We start from the raw sequence: 15,923 nt of genomic DNA, 5'->3' as shown, positions 1-15,923 counted from the left end.
GTTGTGGAGGTTGAGAGGGGGCATGAAGAAAGCTTCTGGAGTACAAGTAATAATAGTATGTTTCATGATCTGGTTGCACGTTCCCAGATGTTGTCGCTTCGTCATAATTCATCATGCTGAAAATCTATGACTTGGCCACCTTCTTGTGTATAATATACTTTAATTTAAAGGTTCATTTAAAAATAAAGAAAGGACAACTCCACAATAAAAAGACAAATAATCCTCTTAAAATTGGGCAAAGGATTTGAATAGACACGTCTCCCAAAGAAAACATACAAGTGGCCAATAAGGACACAAAAGGATATCCAGCATGATTTCTCATTAGGGAAATGCAAATTCAAAACCACATTTAGATACAGTTTAAACCCAACTAGGATGGCTAATGTAAAAAAGACAACAAATGTTGGGGAAGATGTGGAAAAACCTCATATGTTGATGTTGGGAATGTGAAATGGTTCAGTCCATTTTGGAAAACTATTTGGCCACTCCTCAAAATGTTAAGCGGAGTTACCATGTGACCCAGCAATTCTACTCTTAGGTGTACACCTTACTTGAATTGAAAACATATGTACAAATAAAAACCTATACACAAATGCTCATATCACCCTTATTAATAATAGCCCCAAAGCTAAAACAACCCAGAAGTTCATTATCTTGTATGAATAAACAAAATATGGTATGTCCACATTTTACAGCGGAATATTACTCAGCAGTCAAAAGAAATGAAGTGGATAGACCTTGAAAACATTATGCTAAGTGAAAGAAGCCAGCTGTGAAAGACGCCGTAGTATTTAATTCCATTTATATGAAATGTCTAATAAAGGCATATCCATGGAGACAGATTAGTGGTTTCTAGAAACTAGTGGGAGGGTAGAAAAGGCAGTGACTGCTAAGGGGTACAGGGGTTTGGGGTGATGAAAATATTCTGGAATTAGACAGTGGTGATGGTTGCACAGGCCACTGAATTCTACACTTTAAAAGGGTGAATTTTCTGGTATGAGTATTATATATCGATAAAGCTGTTAGTAAAAATAAAGATATTACTAAGGAAAGGATAATAACTTTGATTACTTAAAAGTTAAAAAATAAAAATAGAACTATAAAATAGCAACTAAGAGATGTATATCAACATTTATAGTAGTTGGAGACTTAATATTCTCAATATATAAAGAGAATATATTTATCAATGTAGAATAAAAACTTGGAAAAATATACTAAAATGTTGGCACTGATTCTGGATGGGGAGATAATAAAGGATTTTTTCCCTTTTCTTTTTCCATCTAAAGTTTTATGTTTTCAATAATGGGCATTCATTGTATAGGAAAGATTAGGAGTTATTATTTAGGAAAAACAACGATTAGTTGGTTAGAAGAAAAATCATTTTTAAAAAACTTAAAGATGTACAATTTCTTCTATTGTTGTTTTCTTTTGTTGAATTGAGAAGTCTCCAAAAGGGAGAAAGTTAAATTATCTGAGAAAACTAGAATTGGCTCTGTTGCTTAACTGCTTCTCTCAGCTCCAGCATTCCCATCCGTGAAATGGGACCATGATACCAGCTTGCATAGGGCTGTGGTGGGGATTGAAATGGATTTAGGCATAGGAAAACCCTGGCACATAATAGATGCTCAAGGAATCCTTCTCATCCCTTCCCTTTCAGCCTGAACTTGAGTTTTACCTGTAACAAAGAGGTAATACATTTGAGCAAGGACCACCGGAGAGAAGGAATTTCACAAACTTACTTCAGGCAGAGTCTTAGCTCTGAACACACATACAGTTTGCTTGTGGAAAGACTTTAAAAGCATCTTTGAAAGGAGAAAGCAGTGGAAAAAACATAGCAGCCCCCAGTGGGCTTGTGGCGTAATAAATGGCCCAGGGACTAAGCTTTCTGGCTGTTGGGCTTTTGGCAAGTCACTTGTCCCCTCTGGCTCTCACTGTTCTCATTTGGCATATGAAGGGATTGGACTTAGTGTCTTGCTTTCAAAATTCTTCCAAGTCTGGAGGCTTGGTGACTGACTGTTTGGACTCCCAAAGGACCTGTCTAGGGTGTCCAAATTGACATGACATTCGTGCAGAGTTTAAATCTTTGCTTTGTTTGCTCCAGCTTGGCCAGCCCAGCTCAGACCAGCAGCCCAGACCCTCCCTCCCGCTGGTGCTCGGGTTCCCAGCCTATTGTTTATTTAGGGATTGCAATTTCCTCGTTGGCGTGCGCCCCCGCCAGCATGGTTTAGAGTCTACCACAGGCCTCAAGTGAACTTCCCCTTTCAAGTCTCAGTAATGACAGTGTGCCGGCTGTCACATGTCTCATCCCTGAGGCATGGTCCAGTTTCCACATCCATCAGGCCGCACTGGTGACTTGGGGTGGCCTGAATTCCTCTGCCGCCTGTTGCTTTTTCCATGAGACAAACTGGTTGAATGTAGAAGGATTTGCGGTATGTTTTTGAAATCCTGAGAATGAGGCCCCAAACCAGGGCAGTTGGGGACTTTGGGGCAGTAGGTTCAAAGGAATGGGGAGAGCAAGTTCAGGTTGCCGGGCGGCCAGGAGGGAGAGCTCCTTCACCCGTCTTTTCCTCAAGAGCACTGGGAGAGAATCGAGCGGTCGGATGACCATCTTTTTATGACTCCCGAACCTGTGGGAATCCAACCCTCGCTGTGTTCAGATAAATGTGGATGCGATGTCCATCCAGCCCGAGGGAGGGCGGGGCTGCCCACCCTGAGCACTGCGCTCATCTGGAAGCAGTTTCTGAAATTTCTTCCTCCCTCTCCTCTGGCCCCAGGCTCTTCACTATTTTCTTTCGACCTGGCTCTGTGATCTTTAAGGGCTAAAAGTACTGTGTGGAAGAAAGGACCCAAATGGCCCAGCCTCTAGGTGTGCACAGTCGCCGCAGCCGGTCTCTCCTGAGGCTGGCCTGGGGACAGACGGACAGCAGGGTCCGGTACGTGGCCTCCTCTCTCCTGTTCAAGGGAACCGTCCCAGGTTATTAAAGGTGTGAAAAATGAGGAAAGACGACAGCTTAGGTGATACCAACAAATTTTATTTAATGCGTCATGAAGCGGGCAGTCTCCATTTGGAGAACTGCAAAATTGGGCCAACGGCAGGAAGTTTTCTAGGATAAAGAGAAAAAAGAGAAAAAAGGAAAATGTCTTGGCTGGGGCCACAGTCAAGCTCGTTGGGGGTGAGAAGGGACAAGGAAATAGGTGCAGAGCCCCGGGCCAGCTTGGCACGTGGGGCTTGGTGGCTGGATACAACGGGGCGTTTGCAGGGACCTGATCGAAGTTTCGGTTTGCTGCTGTGGCATCCTGAGTGGGAGCAGCTTCATCTTGGGCCTAGGAGGTCATTTCAACAAAGGGAAAACCCTAGGCAAGTTACCTAACCTTCCGTAGATCTCCTGATCTTAAAATGGGTAAAACAAGTACTTAATTCATAGGGTTAGGGGGAAGATTAATGAGATTTTTCTAGCATAGTGCTTGCATAAGTAATCAATACCCATTAGCTGTTGTTTTAACTGTATTTTTAATACTGAATGGAGAACCATTGTTTGCTCCTGTCCCATGCGGTGCAAATTTATTTATATTATTAACATAAACAGGAAAGATATATAAAAAGAAAATTTTTTATTTTTTATTTTTCCAACCTGAGGAACTTACAAGTAAATACAGGTTTTTGTGCCACCCCTCACCCCTGGAATGGAATATTGTGGGGTGGGACCAAGTCATCACTAGTCTTCACTCCCTCCCTAGGTGACTCTGGTCTACCCGGCGTGCACACTGGCCCCGGCAAGCCTCTGCGTCCGTGTGGGTCACAGGCACGTGGAAATGGAAATGATTTGAATTAGTCAGTGCTCCTTTCATGCACCGGGGATGAAGAAAGCTGGCAGTACTCATTGAAGCAGCTTTCGATGTAGGGCTGATACCAGCCTAGAGGCACAGGTACAGCTACATTGGTTGTTAAAATATTGATGTACTTCTCCGGTCACCCCAGAGCACGTCCTCACTGGAGTCTTTATCGTGGATTCCCCAAACCCAGCAACCAACCAGTTAAACCCTGGCCCTGCAGGGACTTCCCAGACCTGGTTCCAGGGCTCCAGGTGGTGTCCGACCCTGTTGGTTCTTACCCTGTGCTGCACCGATTGTTGAAAGACTCGGCAGTCACCTCCCACACTGGGGCTCAGTTTCCAATTACGATAACACAACTCCATCGAAACTGCCCTCACGTCACCAAGTGATATCCTGTTTTTTTCCTTAGTCTTTAGTCTCTACAAACATTTCTTCGACTTCTCTTCCTTCTTGAAACTCCAGTCTCTTGTTTTCTGTGACTCTTTCATGATTTCCATTAGATTTAGCCCGTTTGTTTTGGTGACCCCTGCGTTGATTTCTCTGTCCGTGATTCTCAACCGTGTCTAGGAACTCTTTCACCTCTAGGCTGGTGATCCATCATCTCTGTTGTCTCAACTTCCGTTTTGGCTTCTGTTTTTATTATTAACTTCCCAAAGGCCACCCTATTGCCTTCTTTCTCCCCCCCTTTTACCAGTTATAAAGGACTCCCAGTCGGACCCAAGTACAAACTCCTGGCTCCATTCTGAAGACTGGTTCCCATTCAGCCTTACCTTTCTTTCATTTCCAACTCTGCACCCCAAAGTGACCCCTACCTTTTAATCCGCGTTGTCGTCTTACCCCTCCTTGATACACACTCTAATCTTTTCTCTTATTCTTTCCAAGTATATTCATTAAATAGTGTGTGCTGGACATCATGCTAAGTGCGCCTGAATTTGTACTATTACTTCCAGCTGGAAAGAATTTCATCTTCTCTATTACAGTCTTAGCCTTACCCATCTCCAAACCCCATCGTAGGCTTCTGTGCTTTCTCTAGATTTCTTGACTCTACTGTGGTGGTCTTAACCCCTTTTGGACGTCTCTATCTGTAGGCTTACAGAATATTATATCTAACTATATGTTGCTTTTTTATCTTTTACACTATCACTTGTGTATTATATTCTTCTGGTTACAAATGACCCTGCTATTGTATTTTGTATGCTGGGAACTGGATGATTCAGACGTAGCTGTATCTAGCTATTCACATGACGTTTTAAGGGCCCAATAATTCAGGTGGATTCTTAATTCATAAATCAACGAAGTTCACAACCAGCCCCAGGCCTGTATTTTCCTTATCGTTTGTAATCTCGGGAAAGGAAAAGCATAAACTTAGAAAAGGAGAGGCCCCTCATTTATGTCAGTCCCTTAATCAGACTCTTTATTGGCCTGATGGCATCATGCGCTCATTCCTGGATCTGTCATTGTGTCCAGAGGGTCCGCAGAACTCACCACAGGGCAGAGTCACATATCAAAACCCCATGGAAACCACAGGGAATTGGGGAAATGTAGTTCTCAACAGGAAAAGAAGCTGAGCAGACTTACAGAGAAGTAATAGGTACATGCTACTGTGGGAACTAGGAAGAAAGGTAATCTTTAGAGAGCAACTACTGTGTGTTCACTCTGATTCCAGAAGGTTTACATGTCACTCACTTAATTCTCGTAACGACCTCAGGTTATAGGATTAGCAAGGTTAGGAACATGTTCACAGAGTTAAACAGGGTGGACTAAAGCTAGTGGCTGCTGTTTTCTACATGTGTACCTCACAGAACTGGCGGATGTGCTTGTGATGACAGTGGTAACCCTTCCCCCTCCAGGGGAGGCTTCATGACAGGTCCTTTTCATGCATTATATTTCACTTGTAACTCTATTGACATAACTCTATTAACATGCCTGTGAGCTTGGTCCTATTTCAGAGAGGCATAGTGTCTTTCTCCCTAAGACGTAAAAGCCTGAACCAGGATTTGTGTCCAGGTTTGCGCCTCTAAGGGTTGGCAGGATTGTTTTATCTCTAGCTCTTTTTGTTAGATTTGAGTCCACTAACAACAAGAAGAAATTTGTAGGTGGAGACTGAAACCTCAGAGTTCACGTCCTGTCCAGGAAGAATCACTAGAGACACATCCTCTGCCCCTGGGTCCTTGGTAATGTTCACAGAGACAGCAGACAGGAAGGATGCCCCCAGGGCATGGACTCCTGAGTATGAGTCAGCAGGAGGAAAACCAGACCATGAAAAGACATCAAAGCACCCTAATTGCTTTTCATTTGAATTAGTCCATCCTGATACTGTGCTTGAATATTTTGCTATAAAGAATTAGCTACCATCAGAACAAACAAACACAAAAAGCACCACCGCCACCAAGCAGCATGTCCCCTGTCATTCTCTAATGTACGTTGTCATCTTTTCACAGTTTGGTAAGACCCAAGAAGACAAGTTTTTGATTTTTTTGTTTTTTCTCCTAACATGGCTGAGGCCCAAGTCGACTTTTTCTTTCTTTTCTTTTTTCTGGAGTGCTTAACGTGGGCTCACATAACCGTGGTTAATCCCACACAGTAAATCCTTCCAAAGGGAGGGCATTACTCAGATAGCCTAAGACCAAGGGCTGTTCAGCTATGTTTGCAACTACAAGTAGATGATTTTTAAAACTTAAGCCTTCAAGAGCCTCTGTGGTATCCAGTAATAATAGTCTAGAACTTTATTCTAAATAAAGTGTAATATAATTATGTAGGGACGTTTCCTGAGCATTAGATCACGTCTTCTTTAAACCAGATTGGCCCTAAGTTTGTTGAACAATGTCCATAGACTGATATGTGATCACGGTGAGTTCCATGCTTTGTAAAAACTGCTTGTATTTTCTTTTTTGGCCTGATATTAAAGTGAAACCAGTAATTCTTACTGTATTTGAAAGGAAAGCACATTGTGACACTCAGCAATAACATAATTACTTTTTGTGACTAAATGATGTTGCTTTTTTGATGTTCCACCTACTTACCCTTTCAGTGTTCACAGTTCCTAGAGAGGAATTGCAATCTGTTTCTTGCTGTTTAAGCAGAACATGATGTTTGACAAATACAGGCATCCTGACTGGCAAAGATGCTCCAGAAAGTTTACTCCCAGGATTTCTATACACTTATGCCAAGTGGGATAGCTTTTGAGAGTAGGTTCATATTTTTCTAAATATACTTGGGCAGTAAAGTTGTCCTGGTCTCTTCTGCTTTGGTCTGTCTTGTCCCTTGGATATGCTGGACACCTGCAGTCATTTAGAATACCCTGTTCACCTGAGGACCTGGTGAAAATACAGATTTATATAGTAAGCATTTCTTTATTGAGGCCTGATATTCTGCATTTCTCAAAATCTCTCAGGTGATGTCAGTGGTGCTGGCCTGTGGATAACACTGAGTAACAAGGATCTGGACTGAATTCCATGTTAGAGAGAGAGGGGTGCCCATGAATCTCACTGAGATCTACCAGGTAACTCATACACCTGGCAAAATGACTGGTACCCAGTAGATTCTTAATATATATTTGTGAATTAAAGAGAGAACTCCCTGTGTTTAAGTTTACTATCAACTCTAGCAGACGTGTCCTAGAGAAATCCAGAGATTATTTTTGAAAAGATAAAGTGGAGAGAAACTTATTTCAGCTTTTCCTCCTGACTTTCATCCTCACTGTTATAGATCCTGCACTTATGGGCTGGTGCTAATATTCATGGCTGGTTTAAGAATCAGCAGTGTGGGCCCATTGGGTAGTTTGCTACTAGGGGTTCAGTTCCAGTAGTTTATTTATTTTTTTAAACCCTTACCCAAGGATATTTTTTCCATTGCTTTTCAGAGAGAGTCGAAGGGGGGGAGGGAGAGAGAGAGACATCGATGTCAGAGAGACACCTTGACTGGTTGCCTCCCCAGTGCACCCCGACCAGGGCCAGGGATCGAGCCTGCAACCGAGGTACATTCCCTTGGCCAGAATCAAACCCGGGACCCTTTAGTCCTTGGGCCGATGCTCTAACCACTGAGCAAAACTGCCAGGGCTCCAGTAGTTTATTAGTTTTCCATCAAATACCTAGTTTTCATCTTTTGAATGATAGATGTAAAATAGTCCTGGGTATGTATCTTTAAGTAGGAGTTATGATCTGCAATTTGTGTACCAAATTCTTACAGGTATTATTTGATGAATATGTGGGAAGAAATTACTTGAAAGAGACATTCAGTTCAGATATTTTCTTCTAACTAATGGGGAATGAAGCAAACACATTTCAGCTGTTTTTGTTTTGTTTTTCTCCTTAAACTTTTCTCCCCACATTCTTACAGTCTTTAACCATAAAATAGTACAAGAGCAAAACAATTTCATGGTTGTCCTCTCTCAGGACTATTAGAAAAATGCCACCGGAGACAGGAAGCGAAGCGGCGAGTTCCAGGAGCTTGCGAGTCCGAGTGGTCCCTCACTGCTCGGGCTCAGGGCAGGGCGCAGGAAACCACTTTTGAGTGACAGGAGCTGACAAGGTGATCTGCATATTTAACCCCCCAGTTATTTTAAATTGGGTGTAATCATGGCTTGTTTTCCCTTGAAGAATCCAAATTATTGTTTTGACGCTTCACTTTTGTATGTGACCGTGAGCTTAACGCCCTCATATTTTCCCTAAAGAATTGACTTCTGTAGGAATAATCCCAGGAAAAATTAAATAGAGTACTTTGCTGCAGGACTTCCCAGAGCCTTTCATGCCGATGTGCGCTGGGAACCCTCAGCAAGCATTTCTCAAACTTGGCTGATCCTCTCCACCCCTTTTCACAGAGCATTTGGGTTTTGTGGCAGAAAAGCTGTTCTGTGTTGTGTTCCACTTTCCCCATTTCTGAGGAAGCCCACAGTTAGCTGCTTGGAGGGCTTGCCTATTTGTGAAACATAGTCAAGATGAGTGTTGGAAAATCACTACACATATTATTTTAAAATATCAGCTACAAATAATATTTAAAGGTGCTCAGAGGACAAAATCTCTGGTAACTGGGAGTGCAGTGTTGCTCTGCCTCCAGCACGCACTCCTCAGGATGCTGCAGCACTTACCCCTATTTCTTTACTTTCTCTCTCTTCTAGATCAGCGGGAGAGTTGTTGAGCATGTGCACGTGGGGTCTGTTCTGAAAGGAGGGCCCCACTCATGTGCCACATTGGCCCATCGGAACTTGTGAAGCAGTTTCAACCTTTCATAGTCCTACTTAAATATAGATACGTTTTTAGTCATTTATCTAGTTTTAGAGATTTTTTTAAAAAAAGAAAAAAAATGCCGCTCCCTGAATTCCTCAAAGGGAGTCAGTCGAAAAGCTGACATTTCCTTTGCTTCTATTTTTCATGCTTGTAGCACCTCACATCTCTCTCTGGTTCGGCCTTTTGAACATGGTCTTGGGCACAAGCACTACGCAGTCGGATATATCTGTGCATCTCGTATCTGTCTTCCTCTCTAGATCTTAATGACGTGTTCCTATCTCCTTTTCTGTGCCTCATGACTTCAGGTGTGAGTTCTGTCGCCCTGGAAATTGACTTCCTATGTAAGAACAGAAATATTAATCAGAACAGGAAAAAAAGTAGACCCTATTAAAGTGACTTCTGCCATACCCATTTCTCTGTTCTGTTTCCTTCCCTTCCCTTCCCCCCGACCCATGCTCCTCCTGTTTTGGGGACACCTGTGGTTAAAGGGGAAAAGAAGTTTGTGAAGAAAAGGAAAATCGTTGGGTAACAAGAAAATTAGTAACAGTGAAAGATAGTATTTTCAAAATGTGATTCACCATTTGATGAAAACTTAACTTGGATGTTGATAGGCCAATAGGATTTTCTATGTTAAGATATTTTCTATCTTAACTCAGTTCTGATCTTTCCTTAGCAGTGTGTGATTTTTTAAAGTCCGGCAAAAAGCTTCTTCTAACTCACTTAGAAACTGGCAGTTGTGGTCCTTGCTGATTAAAGCCTCAGGTGTTGACACAGAGGAAGCTGAGGGGTTCTTCTTCCATTGCCTACACGATCTGATCGAGACCTGAAATTCTACCATGTGCTTTCCAAAAAGTAAGGTATAAGATGTGAGGAATACAAAGTGTATTGTAGTACACACACACGCACAAACACGCACACACATACACATTTATACATGCATATAAATATGGTCACTTTAGACTTGGGTCTGAATTTCTAGGAGATTTTATATATGAAAAGCAGAGATGCTGATCCTTTCTTTCAACACTTAACTTATAGTAAACTCATAAATATTCTACTTATATATTTATAAGTCTCATCAGTAGTCAACTTACATCTCATAAGGGGAAGACATCTATATCATGTTAATATATATTTTTTCTGTGTTTTAAAGTAAAAATATGATCTGAATGCTTTCATGGGTATAAGTAAAAAGGTTACTGGGTATATCTGGATGATTTGATTGTGGACAATCATAATTGTCTAGCTTTTTGAGTTTTTTATAATGAGCATGTCTCAGTTTTATAGCTATAAAAATATTGATTTAAAATGACTCTGAACTTTCAGAAGTTCTTTCTTAATGGCCTTTTTATTATTGCTGCTCTTTTTCTATATGGAGTTCTCATAGCTCAGAGCTCAAGTGAGCACCAAAGATGACTGCCTGCCTTTGTCAGCTTGGACTGCTACAACAAAATACCACAGACTGGTGGCATTAAACCATAAATTAAAAAAAAATAATTTTAAAGTTGTAGTTGATGTATAATATTATATTAGTTTCAGGTGTACAATCCAATGATTAGACATTTATATAACTTACAAAGTAGGCTGCTACTTGTGCTGGGTTTGGAGGTGCCCAGGAAAGGTCAAGGTGTGGGCCAAGTCCAGCTGCCACTAGTGCCAAGCCTGGGGCTTCTGAGCAAGATGTGTGGGGCACACTGAGGCCAGATGCTGCTTGTTTGGGTTTTGTGAATCCTTGAGAGGTTATAGGAAAGTCTGCAGGCTGAACCAAGACAGATAATTTGCATGGAAAAGCCATTGAAGTGGCTTGGGTGGGCCTGTAAGTTGAGTGGGGTGGGGGTCTGAGGGAATCACCAGGGTGGGGCAAATAGTGTGAGCCAGGTTGATGGGACTCAGATATGGCTCCCACCTGCACCTGAAGGGGGTGGGTTCAGCAAAGCATCAATAGTTCTTGCCAGCACTTCCGCCTGGAAGAAAGCTGCCCCTCCAGCCCTCAACTTGAAGCAGGACAATTCAGTTCCTCCCCTTATGTCCCTGCTGCCTTTTGAGCTTTGGCCTAGTGCTGGAGCTCAGCGTGAGTGAGTCCATCAGCAAGTAAGTCCATGAGTGGGCCCTTCAGGAGGAACACTGGGACTCTAGAAGCCCTCCGTCTCACTCAGCCACAATCTGCTTTCTTTCACAGCCAGAAGTTATGGGGACCTCTCTTTCCAGTACTGTAACTCTGGGCAGCGGAGCCTATTGTGGGGCCAGGACCCCTTACTCCTGAGGGGGGAACTCCACCTCTGAGCTATCCCTGATTTTTTATCATCACCGGAGGATATGTTTATTGACTTTTGGGAGTAAGGAGGGAGGGAGGGAAGGAGAGAGAAAGAGAGAGAAAAAAAACATCAATTGGTTGCTTCCCATATTCAGCCCTGTCTAGGGATCAAACCCACAACTCAGGTATGTGCTCTTACCAGGAATCTACCCTGCAACCCTGTGGTGTATGGGATGGTGCTCCAGCCAACGGAGCCACCCTGCCAGGCATCCCTCTTGAGTTTTACTGTCACACTTGGGTGTGGGACCAGCCCATTCTGCCTCTCTGACCCTCCTACCAGTTCAGCGTGGCTTCTTCTGCGTATCCTTAGTTACAGGACTTTTTTTCTGTCAGATATCAAGCAGTTCTCATTGACGGCTGTTCTGTAGTTTAGTTGTAATTTTGATGTGCTCATGGGAGGATGTCAGTAACACATTTTCCTATCCCAGCTTCTTGACTGGAAGCTTTAGAAATTTATTTTCTCAAGAGTTCTGGAGGTGGAAAGTCTAAGACCAAGGTGCCAGCACAGTAGGATTCTGGTGAGAGCTCACTTCCCTGCTGGCCGACGGCCACATTCTTGCTGTGTTCTCCCAGGGCAGAGAGAGCGAGAGCACAAGCTTTTTAGTGTGTCTTGTTCTGAGGACATTAATCCCATCATAAGGGCCTCATTCTAATGACCCCATCTAACCTTGATTACCTTCCAAATACCATCATATTAGGGGGTAGGGTTTTAACATGAGGTTTGGAGGCACACAAACCATCAGCCCATAACACTCCCCTCACTCAAACTGGAAGTACACTACACTTCCAGAAATTGCATCTAAAATACAAACAGCCTGGAAGGCTGTACATAAAGACATTAATGATGGTTACCTTTGGATGGTGGGATTAGGAGGGATTTTCTTCATTTTCAATCAGTTTAGAGTGTAGTACCTTTATAGCTGGAAAAAAATGTGGTAAATACTGTTTTAAAGGAAAATGGAATACTGCAGAGTGTACCATCCTGTCATAATCTTGCAAATTTCAGAATCTCTTTGTTTCATCTTCTTGATTTTTTTCTGAGAATTAATAAAAGTTTCTCCAGCATTTCGAGCACTTGGATCTTGGCGCATGCATAGTGGAGCTCAATAAGTAGCTGTGGCTGTTCCTTGTTTTCCTTTCACTACGATGACAATTTTAACGATAGTAATAATTACTATATTGCCACATGAGACATGTTTCAGGCATGTAATATAGGGAAATAAAATAGAAAATAGTCACAAAGTTAGGATGGACACATTTGGGACTAAGTATTTTTAATGAATTAGTTATGAATTGAATAGCTTATTCATTTTCTTTACTTTTGGAACTCTTAGTTTTTTAGATTTTAGAAAAATGAATTGTTAAAAAATGATCTGGTGGTTTGTTTTAAATTAATATTCAGTTATAAATGTATACAAGCTCCTGGAATCTGTACAATTAAATGGCAGGTAGATGGTGATAGTGAGAAAAAGCGAAACTTTTCACATATTTCATTCACAAGATTGATTTGAGTCTAATAATCAACTTTGGGGAATGTCTTCTTTCCCCTATAAGAGCTCTCTCTTCTCTACTTTCTAATGCATCATTTGTTATTATGCTCTATCTGTGTATAGAGTCTATAATTTCCTTAAAAGAATTCTTTATGGTTGTTTTTTCTCAGTTAATCTCACATTCTAGTTTTTTGACTGTGAATCAATAGGTTAGAAATATCCTTTAAGGTAGTAATGTTTTTGTCACACAGGGAGCTGACTGCTTGCCAAATAAATCATGATGTTGTGATATATTATTTCCAGTTGCTATAAATTTTTAATATTTAGTGTATCAGTCATACTAAGTCAAGTTTCAGTTATTTAATTTCACTTATGTCTGCATTTTAGATGAGAATCCTTTTTCCCATTAGTAGATTTTAATTTCCTTTCCTCTCACAGTCAAATTCCAAGCATGCCTTATAAAACCAGCCACAGAATATACACATTTTTGTGTTTACAAGTAGACTCAAGAAAATACAGTGGTAAACTATATCTTAAATTAGAAATTTTCCCACTAAATGGTGTTTTATTTTTTAACACTTTTGATCACTTTTATCACTATTGCTTTGGTAATTTGATTCCCAGGAATTAGACAAACATATCTAGGTAACTCTGTATTGTATTGAGACATGACCTTTATTGGGAGCTTAAAAAATAATCTCCTAAACGATCCTCAGAAATAAAAAAAATGGTCTGAATTCTGGGGTATGTCTATGTCATAGTTAATGTATTACTACCAGAATTCCTCTCTGAAATTCTGTTTTGACGATACTGAAAACAATTTTCTTTCTCTTTCCTTTTTTTATTTAACCAACAGGACACAAAAATTGCTTCGCTGGAGCGGAACATAAGGGATCTTGAGGATGAGATCCAGATGTTAAAAGCCAGTGGCGTGCTGAACACCGAGGACCGTGAGGAAGAGATGAAACAAATAGAGGTTTACAAAAGTCACTCCAAGTTCATGAAAACCAAGGTGCAGTCCAGAGTTATAAACTTTTATACTCATGGTGTGACTGGAAAGTTACAGTTTACATACATACTTTCCCCAAATACCCACATAATCTGCTTTATATGATATCATGAAGTATATGGACAGTAAAGAGGAATGCAAAGATTTTAGTTCAGATGCTTAGATTCCAAAAAGAAATGAGGGAAAACGTTTGGTAAAATTTCTACTTACAAAGGGGTTCAGGGTTTTCTAATGAGTTCGTTTGGTGTCGCTCTGTCTTGTGAATTAACATTTACTTTTAATAGTCCCTTCACTTCCAAATTTTCTGAGTTTTCATGTTTGCTATTTTTTTTTTTTTTTAAAGTTTCCGTCATTGCCACATTTTGGGTCCATCTCTAGATGATTTTCTCAAAAGGTAATGATCTTAGAAGCCAATTTAATTGATTTGAATGATAGGAAGATACTTGGATTTGAGCATAGTGGTTAAGAAAAAAGTGATTTTGAATCCCAGTGCTGCTATTTGTACAGATTATTCAACTTCTCTAAGCCTCAGTTTTCTCATCCATGAAATAGGGACAAGAAAAAGAAAAGTACCTCTATCATTGGATTCTTTGACAATACCAAGGGATTATGCATTTAAATCACTTAGTCCCTGGCCTAATCCCTACAAAGCAGTCAATAAATGTCAGGCATTGTTGTTGACAGTGATTATTATTATTATTGTTATCTGTTGCTATGGAATATTTATATGATATTATAGTAACGTGTTTCATTAATTTCTTATTGCCAGTTTTGAAGAATTTGTCTTATATTTTTCAAAATTGAACTGGGCTACAAATGGACCATGCACCCAAATATCTACTATTTTACGTAAGCATAATTATTGAATTTATGAATATCCCAAATAGGTCTTATGAGACTTTGAGGTGCTTTTATCTATTCTTGTCTTTAAATCATTTTGCTTCTGAAAATAACCATACAAATTAAAGAATTTTTTTCTACTACTTGCTCTTAAATACTCCCATTCTTGTTATTGATTTTACTCTTGTTTATTGTCTTACAAAATGCAGCAGACTTAACAGCAATGCAGATTTCTGTGAGAAAGCAGTGGGAGTAGGGAGAAAAAATATTTAGATGATGGTTATGATTTTTATAAGTTGTAAAATAATTGCATATTCATTGCAGAAAATTTGCAAATTATACAGAGGAAATAATAACATCTAGCATCTGCTTCACCCCATATGTATATGTGCATACATATGTGTGTTTTTTTCCCCTGGAAAAAACCCAAAAACTGTACTTACTTCTGCCAACTTCTCATCTGTAAGCTGACATTGAGATTATGAATTAAAAATTTGGATGAAGTTGTGGAGCTATGAGAAGGAGAATGCCCGCTGGATTAGAATCTAACCCTTCCTTTCAGGGACTGCCACAAAGTGCAGCATGGGTTTTTCTGCTCAGCCCTGCCTCCTGGTTTCGTTTTCGTAGCCCTTCCTTCCCAGGGGGTTCAGTCGAGGTGCAGCAAGCACAGTAGTAGAGTGGCCTGCAGATCATGAGGGATCTTTTCTTCCTCCCTCTATGGTGGCGATGAGGTGTCACTGCCTGTCCGAGATGCAAGGTGTGTCTCCTCTTGTTGGGGTCAGTTGGTCTACAGCACATGAGAGTTCTTTCTTCCACTCTCCTGATTCCATTTTAAATGAGGTTTTTGTTTATTTTCACATAGTTAATAATTATACCTGTTTTCACTGAAGTATAACCAAACACTAATAATAATAAAGTTGTATTTAATATGACTAATGGGGAAATGGACTTCTAAGAAATAAAATAAAAATGAGTTCTTATCATATCCCTTACCTTTTTATATTTCCTCAATTGCAAGGCTGTTTTTATTGGATGGAAGCATGACATTTATTGCTCATGCTTTGTATCATTACTTCAGTTGCTTTGAGAAGGGTGTTTGATTCCTTGTTTAAGCCTAGGAATGGCTGAGCAGGTCTGTTAGGACGGCTATTGCTAAGCATTTAGTCCTGAGTGCTTGTGTCTTGTGCTTTGTTGGGATCCCTTAGGCTGTG

At 40.7% G+C, this 15,923-nt stretch overlaps 1 protein-coding gene across 1 annotated transcript in view; it reads left to right on the top strand.

The window, feature by feature from the left end:
* Window positions 1-15,923, top strand: part of ERC2 (ELKS/RAB6-interacting/CAST family member 2) — a 612,577-nt gene that overhangs the window by 208,886 nt on the left and 387,768 nt on the right. The window contains exon 5 of the mRNA XM_087825036.1: window positions 13,720-13,875. Within this exon, the coding sequence (XP_087681162.1) occupies window positions 13,720-13,875 (156 nt within the window). The remainder of the gene's footprint in view (window positions 1-13,719; window positions 13,876-15,923) is intronic.

Source organism: Miniopterus natalensis, chromosome 15, assembly GCF_054644295.1.
Source record: "Miniopterus natalensis isolate mMinNat1 chromosome 15, mMinNat1.hap1, whole genome shotgun sequence".
Taxonomy (NCBI): domain Eukaryota; kingdom Metazoa; phylum Chordata; class Mammalia; order Chiroptera; family Miniopteridae; genus Miniopterus; species Miniopterus natalensis.
This window is presented reverse-complemented; position numbering and strand designations above follow the sequence as displayed.